Here is a 20,450-nt window from a genome sequence, read left to right on the forward strand (position 1 = left end):
CCAGATTAAAACGGTAAAACAGAACATTTGAAACAGTTTGCAGTGGTCCAAAGTTATTCTTCACTTATCTTATGCCTTCCAAGAATCCTAACTCTTCACCTTTGATGAGTTTATACGAGCTTTTCCCAACTTTCTGAGGCTAGAGTGGAGTTTTGCCATCATCGTAATGCTAGGAATAATTAGCATGCTAACTGCACACTTTCATTCTCTGACAATATAAACAGGGAGGTAATATTTAAATAGATTTTTAAATGTTAAAAATCTCCCAGTGCTCTGTATTTACTTGCATTTATTCAAAAAAATCAAACCGGTCATACATTTAGAGTTTATATATATATGGGTTTTTTTTTTAAAAGGTGAATGAAAATCTGTTACTTTCCATTTATATCAATACTGTGGTTTAGAGTGAACAAAATGTTAAATGATGATACTATATACCAGAGACAACGACAAAAATGACATCTTTTTTTTTTTTGCAGTTAATGGATGCTTTTATTTAAAGGAGTGAGGGACTACTCCACGGTGGGATCGTCATCAGGAAGAGCGGGGCGGGGTGCGGCGTAGTCGGCCATGTTGGGAAGGTCGTACACCACGGAGCAGCTCAGGGCAGAACGAGAGATCTCCATGTTCTGCACCTCCGACCACACTCCGGTTTTCACATCAAAACATTCCACACGGTTAATGGTGGTGGAGCCGTTGAACCCGCCCACAACGTACAGCCGCTCGTCAACAACTCCAATGCTGAAGTTGCTGCGCCCGTACAGCAGGTCAGGTAGGGGGCGCCATGTATTGGTCCTGGGGTTATAGGCCTCCATGGTGTTCAAACGGGCCATCCCAGAAAAGCCACCGACAGCGTAGATTTCGTTGGCGTAGGCGATGACACTGACCCCACTGCGTCTGTTGGTCATGTTTGAGATCATGGTCCACTGATCGGTGAGCGGGTTGTAGCACTCAGCTGTGTCCAGAACCTGCTCGCCATTAAAGCCTCCACAGATGTAGATCTTCCCGTCGTACGCTGTGCTGTTGGCGTCGCTCCTCTGTTCGTTCATAGGAGAAATCATCGTCCACTGGTTGGTCTCTGGAGAGTATCGTTCGACCGTCTCCAGCCTCACGTCTCCATTGTGCCCACCCATGGCGTAGATCAAACCATCCAGCAAAGCCACGCTGACATAGCACCTCGGTGAATGCATGGGCGCTACTTCTTGCCACGTGTGATTGGCCAGGTCGTACTTGTGGGTAGTGTTGAACCGTACAACGCCGTCGAACCCTCCAATCAAGTACACACATCCGTTAAGGAACACTGTACCGTGGTAGGCCCGTGGTGTCCTGTCATTATTAGCCACGGCCACCCAGCTGTTGGCACGGTTGTCATACACTTCGATGTTGTTGACTGGATTTGCTCCGCTCCAACCGCCAATGGATAGAAGGAGCGTTTGGGGCAGCCTGGGACGGGCTAGACGGGAGGACAGGGAGACATTGGATTCCCTAACTCGGGCATCCAACATCACACTTATGATCCTGATCATCACGACCATACATTCACGATTGTTCTGGAGCAGGTTATTTCCCTGAACCTGCTGAAAAAAGTAGTCGAGGGGGACCAGAGCCAGACGGACTTTTGTCAGAAGATTGGCCAAGTGTGTAATCCTTTCCTGAGGAGCGTGTGAGAACCATCTGAGGACCGCCTCAAACACGGTGCTCTCCTCCTTCACGTTCAACTGATCTTCGTCAATGATGGAACAGAGGTCTTCCCTGGAGAGATGGAGGAACTCTTCAGAGCTGGACACCACATCTTCAAAGTGCTTCAAGATGTATGAGAACACTTGTTTCTTCAGCTCGGGGTAGTGGTACTGGTTTGTGAGGCCCCAGACAGCGATGCAGTTACTGGGGGACAGTTGCTCTTTCATGACCTGACAGCAGGCTTGGGTAATCCCGCTCACACCTAAGAAGTCAGCAGCGATAAAGAGCGCCTGGATGTTTTCCGGGTTGATGTGGACCACCTGAGTGTAGCAGTAGTCCAGGATGATCTCCATAATATCAGCTGACACATCAGAGATGTCAAAATCCTGGCGGTCAGGGCTGGACCAGTTGGTGAACAGAGCTTTGAAGTACGTGCTGCAGCTACACAGGACCAGCTTGTGTGCCGGGAATTGTACGCCGGCCACGTTGAGCAAAGCATCAAACAACATCTGCTCCTTCCTCAGCTCTTCGAATGTGGCCATTGGAGCGCTCGTGGCTGTTTTTGGTATATGAAAATGGATTTATTTGCTTTGAGGGTAAAACACGTCTGTCTCGGTGGACAGTCTGAGTGAGAATGAGCCGCTGTGTGAAGTGTAAGTTCCACTACAGTTTTTGTAGTTCCACTACAGTTCTTTGTGACATCACGCGTTTCCATGGAGATGTGTGACACGTGCGTTCTGTGACGTCGTCATGGAACTGGTCTTCACGAAATCAAAAATAAACAAAATGAGAATAAGGTTTTACCAGCTGAATTTTGAATATGATATTTTTATACAAAGATCAGAGCCGCTCGTATTTAGTTTTTGGAATTTTGGGGAATTTCTAATGGGAGTTCTTTATGTAGCGCACACTGGTTTCTCATGTCTTTTTGTAGTTAATGATTGTGTTTTTGCATTTCCAGGTTTGCATGATCTGTTAATAAACTCAGCCAGTAGTTGCATTTCCATCACTTTGTTTTTATTGCACATTTTGAAAGATTTGCATAAGTAATTGGAGGTCAAAACACACAAATATCATGTTTAGAACGTTTCATTGGCCTAAAGGTTTATGCACATAACAGTTAAAGAGCATTTTGGAAGGTACAGACTTTCCAATTTAGAAGTATAGTCTTTTTTAGCAAATGTGAGAGTAAGTTGTAAGTATGTTTTTGGACCACTGCTCCTGTCTGTCCAGTGCAGTGTTGTTGTTAGTATCTCTTCATGAATGCATAAATGAGGTGTAGAAGGACAAATCTGTGAAGAAACAGCCCCGTTTGTGCAAATACAGCCCAATATATACAAATATAAACTATGTAGATCATTATGCACTTAATATACTAATTTGCTATTAGTTTATATAAAAAAGTGGTGTTAATAAATTGCTATTGACTAAATATAGATGTCCACCCTAAGTCTGCTTGCCCACCCAAAAAGATCACCCAATGCTACTGCTGTATATAAATGGACATAGCTAACCTGCTAGCCGCTACTTTCCAAATAGGAAGTGATCATGGGCGCACTTCCGGTTCCCATCGATTCTGGCTCCAATTCACTTTAACTTCTGCAGAGTGTCATCATTTCTGCTTTAAAATGTTCGTATTAACTCACTTCTACACGAACTACAAATCAAGATATGAATATTAATAACAGACAAATCAGGCACCTTCTCTCACTCCTGCTAGCGTTAGCAACAGGTTTGATTGCTCCAAATTCACCTCGATGAGCTGAATTTGACTGGAGCTGATCGTTATAGGTGACGTCACAATCACTTAGTCCACTTCTTTATACATTTTTATAGGGCCAAGGCAACACAAATACATGGGAAAATGCATTATGATTACATTATTCGCAGTTATCACCATCAGAACTGCCTTTTTGTACTTTTTTTTTTTAGTGAACATTAAAACGCTAGCAAACATCTCATTATAAACCGAGCCAGAAGCGCAGCCATCCACTGTGCGACTTCATTATAACTCCACATTACATCACGCGTGCTTTTACGTCGACCCTTTCCATTGAAACGTTGAGGTCTGTGAGTGATTGCTGTTGGACCATAGACGTTCATTGATTTCCGTGTAAGTGCTTTTCTGTCACCACTTAATTATTGATGACCCGTGTGTAAGCAGTGACGAGCACCGAGGGAATTCATGTACAAAGGCACGAAGAAATTAATATTGCATTGACCTTCTGACTACTGTCTCTTAAATGTGTTTTCATTGTAAATGTAGCGCAGAAACAGAATAGGGACGTTATACAGTGACAAAGCTACAGCACCGGACTGGGAGTGAATAGAAATGCACAAATCATGTACTTTTTACTTTTACTTCACTACATTTGAGAGCAGTATCTGTACTTTCCACTCCACTACATTCTTTGAACGGGACGGAAAAGTAAAAGTGTTTTTTATTATTGTTTTAAACTTGCTGAAAAGGCTGCAAGTTTATTTTTAACACGTTCATAGTTTGAGCAAAACAAAAATATAAAAATAATAAAAATCATAGCTGGAAAAAAGATTGTTTGGGTTGTTTCTGTTGAACAAAATTCAGCACAAATCTTCATCAAAATCACTACATTTTATTTATTATATTTTTAAACAGGTACTTTTATACTTTTACTCAAGTAGTTTTTTTTCATGTGATATTTTTACATTTACTTGAGTATTTTTTGCTCCAGTATCTGTACATTTACTTAAGTAACAAAATTGCTAATTTTTTAAATGTTTTATGGGGTATTCATTGTTCACAACATATTTAGATCGCCATGTTTCCTTTTATTGTTTTAAAAATACTGTATTCGCCAAAAGCAACGTATTAAAATGTGTAGTTTCAGTTTCGCTTTTGATGCTTTGAGTCCCTCCTCTCCTTGCTCCCTGCACTAAGTCACTACCCCTTCAGAGCGCTATCACAACACAATTAGCTGCACCCGGCTAATGAAACTACTGCACATCGCATTGGGTTTGTTTTGTATCATGATTTTGTATACATTTGTCCCTCACTATATCGCGGTTCACCTTTTTTTCAATTTTGCATGTTTTTTTACATCGTCTGATCGTGCATTGTGTTCTTTGTCCTGATTGGCTGTTGGACTGTAGACCATTGTCCATCAGTCTCCTCCGTGCCGTGTCTCCTGTCCAGTACAGAATGTGTTCAGACAAATTTACATAAACGTTGGATCGCAGTGTGACTCTGAAGTGCTGTACGTTTGCAATTTGTTTTTTCCCCGACAAAACCCACAACGTCGATGAAACGTTCTGCACCGACAAAGACGCCTACGAAGGTTTGAACTTTGAGAGAGTTTAAACGAGAGAGAAATGTGAGAAAATGTTAACGCCTGTGTGAGAAAAGTGTATAAAGTGTGTGGTGAGGGGTTTTACAGACAAAAACATAGAGAATAATTACAAAAAATAAATCTGATTATTGTGGGTTATCGAATGGGTGACGTAGGCTTGTGGGTGGAGTTTTAGACAGGATCGTCTCCTTAGACCAGGGGTGTCAAACACATTTTCACCGAGGGCCACATCAGCAAAATGAGTGTCCTCAAAGGGCCAGATGTAAAATAAATCTAACAACTTTTTAAGTTGTTAATTAACTGTTTCTGTATTTATTATTTATTCAAGTTAAAAATGTTGCATATGCATTTGTGTAGATGTAAAAATATGGCTGTGTAAATGTGTATCTTCTAATAAGATGACATTTTAAGACCATCATACCTTTTAATTTACCCTGTTGAGGGCCACATAAAATGATGTGGAGGGCCGCATTTAGCCCACGGGCCTTGAGTTTGACACATGTGCCTTAGATTAACCGTAAGGAGAGTTTGAATAGTGGAAAAATCTCAAGATTACTGAAATATGCATGAATGACACATACATGTTGAAAGCTTCATAACACTCCCCCTTTAAAGATTTACTACGTAACCTTTCTGATGGTGGTGGAGGGTTACACTGCGTTTATGCATGGAGATGGTATTGCTTTGAAACTTCCACAGTATGGCATTAAACCTATTGCTTTCACAGCTTGAAAATTCTTCATTCACAATATTTAAAACAAAATATCTAACATTAGCTTCATTTTTACTACTTGCAGTTGTATTGTGTGTCGACTGTTTACTTTGCACTCCTGTGTTGCCAAAGTTAACTTTTTTCTGAGGTGAGAAACAGGTGAGAACCATATGGAGCCAGTGTGCCGCGACCAACCCTTTTCTAAAATAAGAAGTGCTACCACAGTGAATAACGACGGCTCACGGGCCAAAAAGTCATTCACCAAGTCACACTTCAGAGCTGAGAAAGCAGAGCGCGCCAGAGATAGAGCTTTAACTATGTTTTTGAGAAGCGTGTTAGTCTCTACCTCATTTTTACTGTCTTAAAAAAACAACAACAACTTCATTTTCAACAGTTTGCAGTGGTCCAAAGTATTCTTCACTTTCCTTATACATTCTGAGCATCCTAATTAGTCACAATGATGAGTTTATAAGCGCTTTTCACAACTTTCAGAGACCGGAGCAGAGTTTGCCATCACGGTAAGGCTAACAACAACTGACATGCTAACTGCGCACTTCCTGACTATTGTTTTATAATTAGATACAGCCCGTACACAGCTGACATTTTGATTTCAATAGCTTAGTCTTCTCCTTCTGGTGGGACATGCCAGAAGGAGACCCAGGACACGCCCACCAGAGGAGCTGGAGGACATGTCTGGGGTGAGTGAAGTCTGGGAGTCCTTGTTTAGACTGGTGTCACCGCGATCCAGCCTCAGATTTAGCCAAAGAAAATGGATGGACTGAGCTAAAGACAATAATTCATAATGAACAAATACTTTAATGAGAATAATTCAGACTTAATTAAGCAGTTTAAGAATTAATCAGTCATACTAAATATACTATACAGTTGTCCCTCGCTATATCGCAGTTCACCTTTCGCGGTCTCGCTGTTTCACGGATTTTTTGTGTGCAATTTTTCATGCTTTTTTACAGCGTATGAGCGTGCATTGTGTTCTTTGTCCTGATTGGCTGTTGGACTGTAGACCATTGTCCATCAGTCTCCTCCGTGCCGTGTCTCCTGTACAGTACAGAATGTGTTCAGACAAATTTACATAAACGTTCGATCGACACGACAGCGGAGCAGTGCTAGGACGAAGAGGCACGGTCAGAGGAACTGTGAAATACACGAGAGTCACTATTAATCAATTAAACAAGAGAGAAATGTGAGAAAATGTTAATGCCTGTGTGAGAAAAGTGTATAAAGTGTGTGGTGAGGGGTTTTACAGACAAAAACATATAGAATAATGTAAAAAATAAAGCTGATACTTCGCGTTTTTCACCTATTACAGGTTATTTTTAGAACGTAACCCCCGCGATAAACGAGGGACCGCTGTAACTACAAAGTATAAGCCTGGCTATCAAAGTTCATATAAGTATAATATAAGTATGTGTAATAAGTAAGAATTGCTGTTCCCACCTATTCACTTTTTAAACGGGTAAAAATATTGTTTTTTAGAAAGCTCTAATAAACATTGCAATAGTAAATCACTGAAAAAACCTTATAGTTTCCAGGTTACGCAGATGGATTCATGAAACTATATGTAACTCTTATCCTCGCCAAACTATGTGTCAAGTTAAATCGATAAAACTCCCATTTCCACTGCTTGAGAAACATGATTAATTAATGAAGAGTAATTATAAATACCTTGTACAGAACCTTACGTCTAGTTTGAAGTCCATAAAGACACTGTATCATTCACTTCTGATTATTTCGTAAGACTGTCAGGATTTTAGTTGCCAGGTAAAGAAACTATTTCCAACTTATGACTCTCTGGAAACAATATTTTTTAAGTGAGTTGGGGATAAGCCTGCATATATATTCAGGTACAGCCGTTGCGTAGAGGAGCACATTGCGGCTAAGACAGTGCTGCTATTTTCAACACTTAGAAAGTTTTCAAAGTTATTCCCAGGCAATGTGTCAAACGCTAGACTCTCTCTCGCTCTCAGTTCGAGACGAGGCGCGTTTGAGTGACTGCTAGCACTGGCAGTAAAAGACAAGAAGCAGGTATATCTGAGAATCAAACTTTAAACCGGTTTTGACGCGAGGTAAGGACGCGAGTTTGATAAGGGCCTCGCGAAAACATGGCATTTAAGACATCAGCTCTTTAGAAGCGGTGTCAAGGGAGGAGAAACTTGCTAGCACTAGACACCAATTAGGACATCCCTTTTTCTAAGCAGGTATAGGTAGAGACGTGCTCCCCGATGCTAATGAATAGCCTAATTATTTCAGACAAAGCACGCGAGGTTGACACCGCGAGGTTTCTCCGGGGATTGTGCCCGTATACCTTCCGCGCCCAATGTCCACAATAACTTGAGTAGAAATCGTTGGTCTGATAAGATCCCAGAGGGCGAAAGGGAGCCGCAGATTGGACGTTTATGGACAGTCAGAGATGGATAGGTGAGAGGGGAAAAGGAGAGAGAAAGGGAAAGAAGGAAAGATGGTTTTTGGAGGCGAAAGGAGGAGCAGGGATGTAATAGGAGGTAATCAGGTGACTCTGGTTTACACTGCGCTATGGGTTTATTACTCCAGGGTAAAGCTTGGATTGGGCAGTTTTTGTGGTGTGTAGTAGCGCGAAGACGACACTACGACATTCAGGAGTCCCTGTGGGTTTGAACGAACTGGATTTGAAACTGGGAACACAAATGTGAGCGTAAAGGAGGTGCTGGGAAAGAAACCAAAACTTGTGACCTCGGAAAAGGACGGTATTTAGGACTAGTCTAGTATCCACAATCTCCTCAGTTCACTCTTCCACTTTTTATTAAAGCTGCTCACGGTTGATGGTTTCTAAAGGTAGAAATAAATACTATGAATGATACAGCAAATAAAATATCAAATATATGGTAATAATAAACATAACAAGCCTGAAAATACAGAATTTATAGAAACACAGGAAAGATATTAGAAATACCCTATAGAATCTGCTCTAAATATGCTTAGAAATACTTTTCACAACTTTTAGAAATTAGAGTGGAGTTTTGCCGTCATGGTAAAACTAACAACTAGCATGCTATAAGGCGCTTACTGATAATTGGGCAATAAAACGCTGTATAATCAGATGCAGACAGTACACAGCGGGTTTATGTTTGAAGGGTCGTTCTAAATGCTCTGAAAAATAAAACAAAAATATTCAAAAACAAAAGAGTTATGATTTTTTTTTCAACTGTCAGTGACTTTTGGATGTATTTCTGCACTGGAGCAAGACAAACCTCTCAAATACACGGAAAAAAAAACATGTATTTGTCAGTCCATACAATCGTCTATAGCGTATCCAAGGCCACGTTGCTTGGAAACCATCTGAGCAGCATTGCCAGGACTTCCCCCTCCCTGGACACTTCCTCCCTCTCTCCAGGTTTGCATATTGCTCACATACATCACATTTATTGTCCCATGACGGGCATTCTCATAAGTAAGTCCGTAGGTGTTAGCGTGTAATCACAACAGCGCGTTCAGCACTTTGCAGCCAAATCCCCCAGCGCTCCGTCCCGTACATTTGCGGTTTCCAGATTCCTCACGTGTTTTTTTCCCTTTTTCCCTGAACAGTTAACCGGGTCTCTACTTAGCACTTGTTATGTGTGCATTGAATATGTTTGTTATTAATTAAAGCTATCTATGTGACGCTCCGGAGGGGAATCGAGGAGCTGTTTGAGAACTTTGTGAAGAGAGATAACGCTCTGCAGGTGCTACAGTGAGTCATTCAGGTAAAAAACAATGTGCCTAAACACCTGAAATATACATTAAAAGCCTTATGTACCGTGTATAATAACTTAATCTCTGTTTTAACTTTCATTTTTATACATTTTTGCGTGTCAGATTGGGGAATAACATTAATAACAGACAAATCGGGAGCAAAAACAGCCTATGGCCTCAGGTATTCTCCATAAAGTAAACTCACTGCTGTTTTATTTCTCATTTATAATATTTTTTGCCATATTATAAGTGTATTTATTTTGTAGATTACATAGAGCAGTGGGCCTCAGAAGTGCTGCAGGTGGGTTAAATGTCTTGCCCGTGAGCTCATGCAGTGTAAACTTTTGGGTTTGTCGCCGTACGATGGGACGTTTCCTCTCCGAGTAGAGTAAAAGGTGAGCTCCCGTCTACTGTATCTACTGCCGCTGGGTTTGGACATCGCCGAACAGTGACAGGTGTCGTCACTTTAGCTTTTAGTGGCTAATGCTGCCTACTGACCACACGCAGTAACGCTCTTCTCTCCACGCAAATGTACGTAAGGATCATGGCTTTGCAAACGTTCTAATCAGAGTGAGGAGAGCTAGCGTGGAGCAGTGTGAGCCAAAGCTAAATATTCAGTTTTTAGGACAACGGAAGGATTTTGAGACAATTTTGACATAATTAACCACAAAATACGAGCTTTGTGAAATTTGGAGGTGCCCTGTAATTCAAACAACAGCAGTTTGTCCTTACTTATAGACCACAATATAAACATTTTTTGGGCTGCAGGGGATTTTTTCTGCAATACAAATTGACTGGCCCCTAGTCCAACTCACAACAGGTTTAAGCTAGTGATCCCCTACCCAGATATTATAAAAGATCCCTGGCTGCAGCTGTCAGGAGTAGTGATAGTCCTTCCATAACGTGATGAATCTAAAGTCTCCAGATCACAACTTTTTGTTTACAAAGACTAGGAAATTATTAAAAAAAAAAAATGTAAGCTCAGCAGCAATTCAAGTTTTTAATTGCATTCTTGAATTCACATGTGTGCAAAGGTAAAATAAAAACATTTTTTTTTTTTTTTTTGGCTCCTAAATAGCTGTTTATTTGACTTAAATGTACTGTAGTGTTCACCCAGTGTTGCCCTGATTTGAATTTGTATGAAGTAAAAATCAGATAAAAGTCTCAGTATTGGCCTATTGTATTATTTTCTAATGTCAATATTCAAATATAAGCCTGGAATGTTATTTCACTTTTTGAAGCTGAAGTGTTTTTTCCCTGTGGTTGTCCTGTGTCGTCTGTGGTCGTCCTGTGTCGTCTGCGGTCGTCCTGTGTCGTCTGTAGTCGTCCTGTGTGGTCTGCGGTCGTCCTGTGTCGTCTGTAGTCGTCCTGTGTCGTCTGCGGTCGTCCTGTGTCGTCTGCAGTTGTCCTGTGTCGTCTGTAGTCGTCCTGTGCGCTGTCTGTAGTCGTCCTGTGTAGTCTGTAGTCGTCCTGTGTCGTCTGTAGTCGTCCTGTGTCGTCTGTGGTCGTCCTGTGTCGTCTGTGGTCGTCCTGTGTCGTCTGCGGTCGTCCTGTGTCGTCTGCGGTCGTCCTGTGTCGTCTGCGGTCGTCCTGTGTCGTCTGCGGTCGTCCTGTGTCGTCTGCAGTTGTCCTGTGTCGTCTGTAGTCGTCCTGTGCGCTGTCTGTAGTCGTCCTGTGTAGTCTGTAGTCGTCCTGTGTCGTCTGTAGTCGTCCTGTGTCGTCTGTGGTCGTCCTGTGTCGTCTGCGGTCGTCCTGTGTCGTCTGCGGTCGTCCTGTGTCGTCTGCGGTCGTCCTGTGTCGTCTGCAGTCGTCTTGTGTCGTCTGCAGTTGTCCTGTGTCGTCTGTAGTTGTCCTGTGTCGTCTGTAGTCATCCTGTGTCATCTGTAGTCGTCCTGTGTCGTCTGTGGTCGTCCTGTGTCGTCTGCGGTCGTCCTGTGTCGTCTGCGGTCGTCCTGTGTCGTCTGCGGTCGTCCTGTGTCGTCTGCGGTCGTCCTGTGTCGTCTGCAGTTGTCCTGTGTCGTCTGTAGTCGTCCTGTGCGCTGTCTGTAGTCGTCCTGTGTAGTCTGTAGTCGTCCTGTGTCGTCTGTAGTCGTCCTGTGTCGTCTGTGGTCGTCCTGTGTCGTCTGCGGTCGTCCTGTGTCGTCTGCGGTCGTCCTGTGTCGTCTGCGGTCGTCCTGTGTCGTCTGCAGTCGTCTTGTGTCGTCTGCAGTTGTCCTGTGTCGTCTGTAGTTGTCCTGTGTCGTCTGTAGTCGTCGTGTGTCGTCTGTAGTCGTCCTGTGTCGTCTGTAGTCGTCCTGTGTCGTCTGTAGTCGTCCTGTGTCGTCTGTAGTCATCCTGTGTCGTCTGTATCGTCTGTAGTCGTCCTGTGTCATCTGTAGTCGTCCTGTGTCGTCTGTAGTCGTCCTGTGTCGTCTGCAGTCGTCCTGTGTGGTCTGCTGCTTCTTCCTCCTCACTATGAACCAAACAAAAGGCCTGCTTTAGTCTTACTTTAGTCCTGATTCAGGTCTGGTAAAGGTCAGTCCTCCTCTTTCGTCCTCGTTTAGTCCTGGTTCAGTTCTGGTGCAGTCCAATCTCAAACAAACTCACTGGCTACTAAACATGTGGGTTTGAATATCTTTGTAGTTTTCAAAATAAACATGATTGACACGTGCAGTAAACTCCACGCGTTGCCACTGATCGAGCGCTAATCCTCCGTGCGTATTTACTCAGCGTCACTCTCGGTTTGCAGACTTGAACGAGCCGTTTCTCTGTGATGACTGACTCTTTCTGGACAGTTTAAAAAATCCGTCTACGAGAGGTAAACGCGAAATCAGCAGCTCACAGACCGAAGCGGGCTCTTTGATACTGCGTTTTTGACAGATACACACGATTAATATATATTTTTTGAGATAAAACATGTGCCCAACCCTAAAAAAATACATCCATGAATTATTAAAATGATTGAAAAGAAGCGAGAAAAGAAGTGTCTCTGTGTTTTTTCAGCATATTCCAGTCAATCAATAATACATCTTGAAGGCCAAAACTATATTTCCACACTTAAAGGTCCACGCTTCTCTCTAAAATTGACCTGCTAAATGGGATGAGCGCAAAACTATCATCAATCGTCTTTTTTCCGTGCACTTTTCTGGTAAGAGCTTGAACTCCATGTCCTGTATTAAGCCTCTAAAATCACACGTGTTACTCCAACATATGAAAACACTGCATGGCCTTCTTCACTCCATTCTCTCCTGTGCTTTCATCTATAATTTAACACAAGCAACTAATTCCTTTTGAATATTGTGGAGTCAGTCAGGCAGCGTGTACAATCCCTCTCCATAATTAAAGTGCACCCAGCAGTTTGGCAGATGGGCCTTTTCAGACGAGACTTTATACAGAACCGGAGACTTCGGAAACCCTTTGAGAAACTGTTCCAATGTCTTAAGGTACTGTGGGTAATATAGACAAATTTGTGCTTTTTTGAGCTCTGCTGATGAAGTTAACCGGATCAAATGTTTTAAAGCGGTAAAGGTCACATTTCATATAGCGCTTTTCCATCTTCAAGGCTGTTACGACCCAAAGATGGATCAAAACGTACAGTATTGACAAAGGGACACAGGAGAACAGAGGTAAGGGTTCCAAGCTGATTATTGTTTTCGTAGCTTCGGGTTCTTGTTAAGTTTGAAAGCTGTTGGAAGAAAAAAAACCTTTATCAAACCCAAAAAACACAAAGTAACAAAAGGAAAAAGACCACGGTGAGCCGGACAACGTGAAATAAAGACGATGCGGTGGGCAGGTTAACCCGATACACGGCCGTAGGAGCTGCCAACGCGACACTGTCCCTACGCTAATGAAAAAAACAACCCGCAAACTTCTCCTACACAAAATAAAAGAACGAAAACAGGACGTCCATACTCACCAGGCCCAAATAAAAGAAGCTAGGCTAACTAAAGGTACACGGACCCGACATGGAGACACCAGCGGGGAGCAGAGAGGCGCAAAACCAAAACGACCGGGAGCAAAACAATCAAAAATATACTCACAAAAAACAGGCAAAAACTCTCAACTAACTACTGACTAACTTGAACTAACGAAAATATAAAGGAAACAGGAAATAGGATTGATGTTTTATGAGTTAAAAGTGGGAAAAACGTAGGAAACTAAGAAACACAGACAGAAATTTAAGAAAAGTGCTTGAACCTAACAAAGCCACTCAAAGCGCTTTACATCAATAAACCACTCACTGATTCATACGCCAGTGTACGCAGACAATAAGGGCGAGGTGTCTTGCCCAAGGACACAACAACAGTATTCATCTGTGGGAGCTGGATCTTACTGTTCTACCAATGTCGAGAGAGGAATTTGAACCGCCAATTTTTAGATCTGTGGACAAAAACTTAAACAACCGAGCTACTGTCGCCCCCTTAGCTACTGTTGTCCAAATTGTCCTCAAATTTACTCAAATGTTACGTAATTGTCTTGTGAGGTCGGTACGGTTTGCTTTTATTTGGACAGGAACAGTGCGCGACGTTACACTGACCTTAAAACACAAAACATTGCAGCAAAACATCAAACTGGTATCTTGATTTACTAACGCTAAGGTAGATAACACGTGCCGACCAGTGGATATGGGGACTCACGGAGACGCTATGGACACCAGCGTGGACTTACAAGGACGTGCGGACACTAAGATAACAGCTATGTTCTGGTCATTTTGGTTAAAGGTTTCTCAGGAACATGTGACCCCGACTCTGAGACGGTCGTAAAACAGCCACCTCGTTCGACATTGCCTAAAGTTTCTTAAATGTGTAACGTCGTGCGGACCAGAAGTGGACCCGTTTACAGTTTCAAGGTGGTTAGCTCCTCCCTTTCAGACAGATATAAGGCAGTGTCCAGCTAATCTGACCAGAACTGAAGAAGCGGCGAAACGTCTTTACTCCTGCAACGATTTGTCCAGTTGACAGTTTTAAACTTTGTGTTTTGCTGTGGATCAGACCTGGATGAGATCTTCATTTAAAAAGGATTGAATGAGACCAAATCGAGTCATTTTGTTCCAAGCTTTTTTACGTTACGTTAAGCTCTGTAGGGAATCAATATATAGACAACCATTTTACGTTTTCAACAACAACAGTAACAAAATGGTCCGTTCATTTAACTGCTACATGAATTAGCGTCTTTGTTTATGCAATTACCCGTCTCAACCCCAACAGAATCTTCGGTCAGTGTGAACATGTGCAGAAATCAAAGCCACAACGGAGGACAACACAAACCAGCCTTAACCCTGGACCCTGGACTCTCTTTTTGTCCTTTCCAGAGAGTCTTTTGCTTCATTGCTCACTTCGCCTGTGTAGAACTCGTTAAAATCTTCTGACTTTATGTTTCAGTCTTGGTCGTTTTTGACGCTCACACCAGAAACGAACATTGTTACAGAAGTTAAAAACATATTTCGGAACGTTCCCCGTGAAGATAAGACACATTTTACCATAAAACCAAGTCGAAAACAGCATTTCCATGGAAACAATCAGTCAGTCACGGTAAGGACGCATGTTTTTCAGAGCAATAAAAACAACCAAAACGAAAAAATAAGTATATTTTTTTCAGCTGGAAAGTTGTATACTGTAGTTAGAACAAAATATTTAAACTTCTGAATAGTGAGAAGTTGTCAAAATGATGCTGAACTGGAGGCTGAATAAACCGTATGATTGCATTCACCGTGACAGCACTGAATCAGTTTGGCAGCGACTGAAAGATAAGATAATTTTGAACATAATCAAGACGATGAAAAGATGAGATTTAAAAAGGAGCTATAAATCAGTAATTCCTTCTTTCTCAACTCCAAGGTCAATCCAACAAACATATATGTACAGTGTTTTATGCTTCACGTCAAAAACACGGCATAGGACACGTGTCAGGACGCGACGATACGACATTTTAGCGTTAAGATTTTTGTGAGAAGAAACACCATGACCATTTTTACATCGTATTTTCTAGCGATGGGATGTTTGTGAACGAGTCGGCTCTTCTGAACGGCTCCTTAACGTGAACAATTGGATCTCATTTTTTAAAAGAATCAAATTTTTATGGATTTTTAAACTGATTAACACTGAACCGACACAAGAATCAGTACAAAAGCAGAGAAGGGAGCATAAAAGAACATATTTGACATGATAATATTTGACATTTTAATTATTATTGTTGTCGTGCAAAGGTTTATTTAGATTATGCATGATTTTAAAGGGTAGACACACTCATTTTAAACAGATCTGAGTCATGGTCGTTTCTCTTCGTGATTATTTCATTGATAAAATGACGTTGGTTTTATATAAACACAGTAAAAATAGCAAAAGCCATTCTGTCTGTTGAATAGCTCTTTGAAATGAATGGATTTAAAAGATTCGAATCACATAAAGGAGCTGAAAGTCCCATCACTGGTGTTTTCTCATGTAATAACTCACACAGAAGGTCATCTTTTTTAGTCCAATCAGGGACATTGTCACTAAGAATCATGGGAAGCCAGTGTTTTCACTCTATCCCAGACGCCTGATTCTCTGTCATTCTGTCATGGCATAATCCACAATCTTCCAGAAAGTTTCATTATGGCTGATACTGTGTGAATACTGTCAGTGTGGGGCGCAGAGGTGCATGCTGGGATTGTGTGAGGACAACTGCAGGAGCTCTATAGTCAGATTAAAAGGCACTTTGCGTCTGGGGTACATTGTTTATAGAGAATAGAACTGAAATGAGTCACTTGGTCTGTTATGGACAATATGTTTAAAGGGACAGTATGTAGCTTTCTGGAGGTTGCACGTCACCTGCATGATTCCATAGAAATAGAAAGTTAAAACCATAGGGAACTTCTCAGATAGATACATTTTAGGCCATATTGTGGAAGATTATAGGCAAAGGAACAATATTTAAAAACAGTCAGGTTTGTGAAGATGCAAGCACGCTCACAGGATTTTTTCAGTGCAATAAAAAAATATGTACTTATGTATTTTTATTTATTTATTGTTATCTATGTATTTTAGTTTATTATTTATTTTTATTTATTTATTTATGTATGTATTTTTACTTGTTTATTTATGTATTTTTATTGATTTATTTATTTTTATCTATGTATTTTAGTTTATTTATTTTTATTTATTTATTTATGTATGTATTTTTACTTGTTTATTTATGTATTTTTATTGATTTATTTATTTTTATCTATGTATTTTAGTTTATTATTTATTTTTATTTATTTATTTATGTATTTTTACTTGTTTATTTTTATGTATTTTTTAAATTGAGTTATTTTTATTTATTTCATTTATTTTTATTTATTTATGTATTTTGATTATTTTTAAAATTTAGTTATTTTTATTTATTTAATTTATTTTTATTTATTTATTTATGTATTTTGATTGATTTATTTTTTAAATTTAGTTATTTTTATTTATTTAATTTATTTTTATTTATTTATTTATGCATTTTGATTTATTTTTATATTTATTTATTCAAGCCAAACCTCAAATGGACACCCAACACACACCACTTATTGAACATAAAATCTGTGACTACTCTATTCCTTTTTCTGCGTAACAAATTGCCCCAGTTTTAGCCCAAGTTGGTGTGAAACGCTGCCCCCACAGACCACAGGGAGTATAATCGTGCCAGGAAAGGCAATTTATCAGCTGATATTACTTCAGCGTAGAGCCGGGGTCCCAGGAGCGCGCCCCACGGCTGCTCCAAACCCAATAGTGGCGGGGGGTATATGTGCGAGGGGGGTGTGTGAGAGGGGGAGAGGGGGGAGTGCAGTGGGGGTTGTTACTAACTGGTCGACTGCAATCAATCTTAGGAGATCCCAGAGCGTCAGTGGACACAGCCGCAGTGGTCCAAATGAAGACCTCACGCGGCGCTCGCTGTCTGCTGCCGTAGTACAGGCTCATGTGTGACACGGGAGGGATGTAAGGAAGTGGAATAATGGAGTTATTACGAGGTTATATCATAGATCGCACGTATAAACAGACATAGCTAACCTGCTGGCCGTGGCGTTACAAAGAGGAAGTGAACACGGGCGCGCTTTCGGCTCCATCGACTATGAGTCCAGTTCACTTTACCTTAAAAAACTGTCGTCCCTCTCAGTGTGAGCCTCGTCGTTTTGGTCTTAAAATGATCGTGGTATTTTATTTTGGTATTTTGTCCGTAAATCAAGATATGAACATTAATAAGAGACAAATCAGGCACCAGGATTGACAGCAGTGTGGGCGGAAAGGAGCGTTACCTTCGACAGCGTCGCTCCGGATTGGCTCTTTGGTTGCTATGATACTCGCGGTCAGAATTTCAAATGTGAAAAACTCTGCTCCAAGTGGATAGATTTGAGGATACATAGGAATTAGTTGAGTTCCTAGTTCTGATAATTTGATGAATGTCTTTCCTCTTTACTACTAATTCATACTCACAGCAGTATTATAAAACCTATAGGTGGAAAAAAAGAATAACTGATTATTTTTGTTACATAATGATTTATTTAGGGAGGTAGGTTTATTTGTAAAGCACAATTCGGACACAAAGTGATTCAAAGTGCTTTACAGACTAAGAAAGACATTAAAATCACAATACAACAAATGAAAATATAAATAATGATCATAAAATTAGCTTAAAATTAGCTTTAGCTTTTAGTACAAAATAAAAACCTTTCAGTCACATGCACAGATAAACAGAACCGTTTAGAGTCTGGATTTAAACATCTGTCTCACATCTTCAGGAAGAATGTTCCAGGTTTTAACTGCAGAAAACTGAAACACTGATTCCCCATGTTTAGCCCTGGTTTAGCCCTGGTTTAGTCCTGGTTTAGTCCTGGTTTAGTCCTGGTTTAGTCCTGGTTTAGTCCTGGTTTAGTCCTGGTTTAGTCCTGGTTTAGTCCTGGTTTAGTCCTGGTTCAGTCCTCCTCATGTGAGATGGTTCTTGTGGCTCATGTGGGAGATGTTCTTTGGTGCTGGTCCATGGAGAGACTTGTTCACACTGAGCTGCTTTAAAGTCTCTGAGCCACAGGAGCCACAGACCTGAGCCACAGGACACATGTGTGAAGTACTTCCTGGTTCTACTCAGGGCAGCAGTGTTCTGGATGTTCTGTTCTGTGTTTACACTGTGGATTAGGCACTTCTACATAGGAATTTTGATAAGACTCCACAAAACCAACACTGATTCTGATTTTAAATAGGATGCTAGAAAAACAAACAAACCATGATGTTAAAATGGGAACTAAAATTGTAATTTGACAAAAAAAATAGGTAAAACAAACAAAAGATGTGCGAAATTTAGTTACAAAAAATAAAATATAATGTTTGACTAAAGAAATGAACAATGAATAATAAAGAAAAAGAATGAACAAAACAAGACAACTCAAACTGTACTGGCCACGTGTGTCAATAAAAAGTTACACAAAGTTACAAGCTACAGCAACAACTCAAATACACAAAACTAAATGGGTGTTAGCACAATAATCCCAGCTGTCCCGGCAGCACACACTCATCAGGTGAACGTCCCGGGATTGTAGGAGGAGGAAGCGGCCTATGCAATCCAGCACAGAACAACAACGGCCAATCAGATTCTGGGCGTGGGAAGAGCGGGCCAATCGTGATCCGGGATTACGATGCACAGAAAGAACACACACACGGCAAAGAGAACAAGAAGCAGCAGACGATGCCAACAGCGCGTAACACCAGGACAAAGACGCTAGTTATTGTGTGACTAAAGCGATCCTAAAATGAAAAACGAGAAGAGAAGCGAACGCATCAGTGTCAAAGCCTTAAAAAGTGAAATGAAAACATATTTTGGGACGTACTGCTGGGAACTGTGCAGTCACCTTGTACACTTTTGTCAGGGATGATGTACCGTGGTTCATCGTCTAAAAATAACGCGAGTCAGCTTTATTTTTTACAGTTATTCTATATGTTTTTTGCTGTAAAACCCCTCACCACACACTTTATACACTTTTCTCACACAGGCGTTAACATTTTCTCACATTTCTCTCTTGTTTAAACTCTCTCAAAGTTCAAAAAAACGTCGTAGGCGTCTTTGTCGGTGCAGAACGTTTCATCGACATTGTGGGTTTTGTCGGGGAGAAAACAAATTGCAAACGTACAGCACTTCAGAGTCACACTGCGATCCAACGTTTATGTAAATTTGTCTGAACACATTCTGTACTGTACAGGAGACACGGCACGGAGGAGACTGATGGACAATGGTCTACAGTCCAACAGCCAATCAGGACAAAGAACACAATGCACGTTCAGACGATGTAAAAAAGCATGTGGAATTGCACAAAAAAAAACAGCGAGATTGCAAAAGGTGAACCTCGATATAGCGAAGGACAACTGTGCACAAAATCATGATTCAAAACTGTACACTACAACTTCACAAACCTGATACGATGTGCAGTAGTTTCATTAGCGAGATGCAGCTGATTGTGTTGTGATAGCGCTCTGAAGGGGGCGTGACTCGGCGCAGAGAGCAAGGAGAGGAGGGACTCAAAGCATCAAAAGCGAAACTGAAACGAATGACACATTTTAACGCGTTGCTTTCGGTGAATGCAGCATTTTCAAAACAATAAAACGTAAACATGATGATCTAAGTATGTTGTTAATGATGAATAATTTAGCATTTTGTTACTTTTGTTACTGTAAAAGTAGATACTGGAGCAAAAAAAAAAAAAAAAAAACTCAAGTAAATGTAAAAGCATCACATGAAAAAATCTACTTGAGTAAAATTGTCTACAGTCCCTTAGCCAATCAGGACACAGAACACGATGCACGTTCATACACCGTAAAAAAAACATGTAAAATTGGACTAAAACAATCAGCAAAACTGCGAGACCACGATCAGTAAAACCTATCATCATAATCATAAAAACGTATTTATTTAGAACAGCTTTCAGCACTTAGTGGCCCTGTGGCTCTTTATTTTAATGATGTAATATGCTTTGTTGATTTGTATGAAGTTTATTGTTTTTAATCGTGTTTTTTAACGTTGTACAGCACTTTGGGCAG

The 20,450-nt window shown here is 40.9% G+C and overlaps 1 protein-coding gene across 1 annotated transcript; it reads right to left on the minus strand.

The window, feature by feature from the left end:
- Window positions 1-512: 512 nt before the first annotated feature.
- LOC117381595 (kelch-like protein 10) lies at window positions 513-2,222 on the minus strand. The gene has a single exon (XM_033978580.1). The coding sequence runs from the start codon at window positions 2,220-2,222 to the stop codon at window positions 513-515; it is 1,710 nt and encodes a 569-aa protein (XP_033834471.1).
- Between the last annotated feature and the right edge of the window lie 18,228 nt (window positions 2,223-20,450).

This window comes from Periophthalmus magnuspinnatus, chromosome 14, assembly GCF_009829125.3.
Source record: "Periophthalmus magnuspinnatus isolate fPerMag1 chromosome 14, fPerMag1.2.pri, whole genome shotgun sequence".
NCBI classification, from domain to species: Eukaryota; Metazoa; Chordata; class Actinopteri; order Gobiiformes; family Gobiidae; genus Periophthalmus; species Periophthalmus magnuspinnatus.

Excerpts from the sequence above, each read along its gene's own strand:
- LOC117381595 (XM_033978580.1), bottom strand. The coding sequence starts at position 2,222 with ATGGCCACATTCGAAGAGCTGAGGAAGGAGCAGATGTTGTTTGATGCT.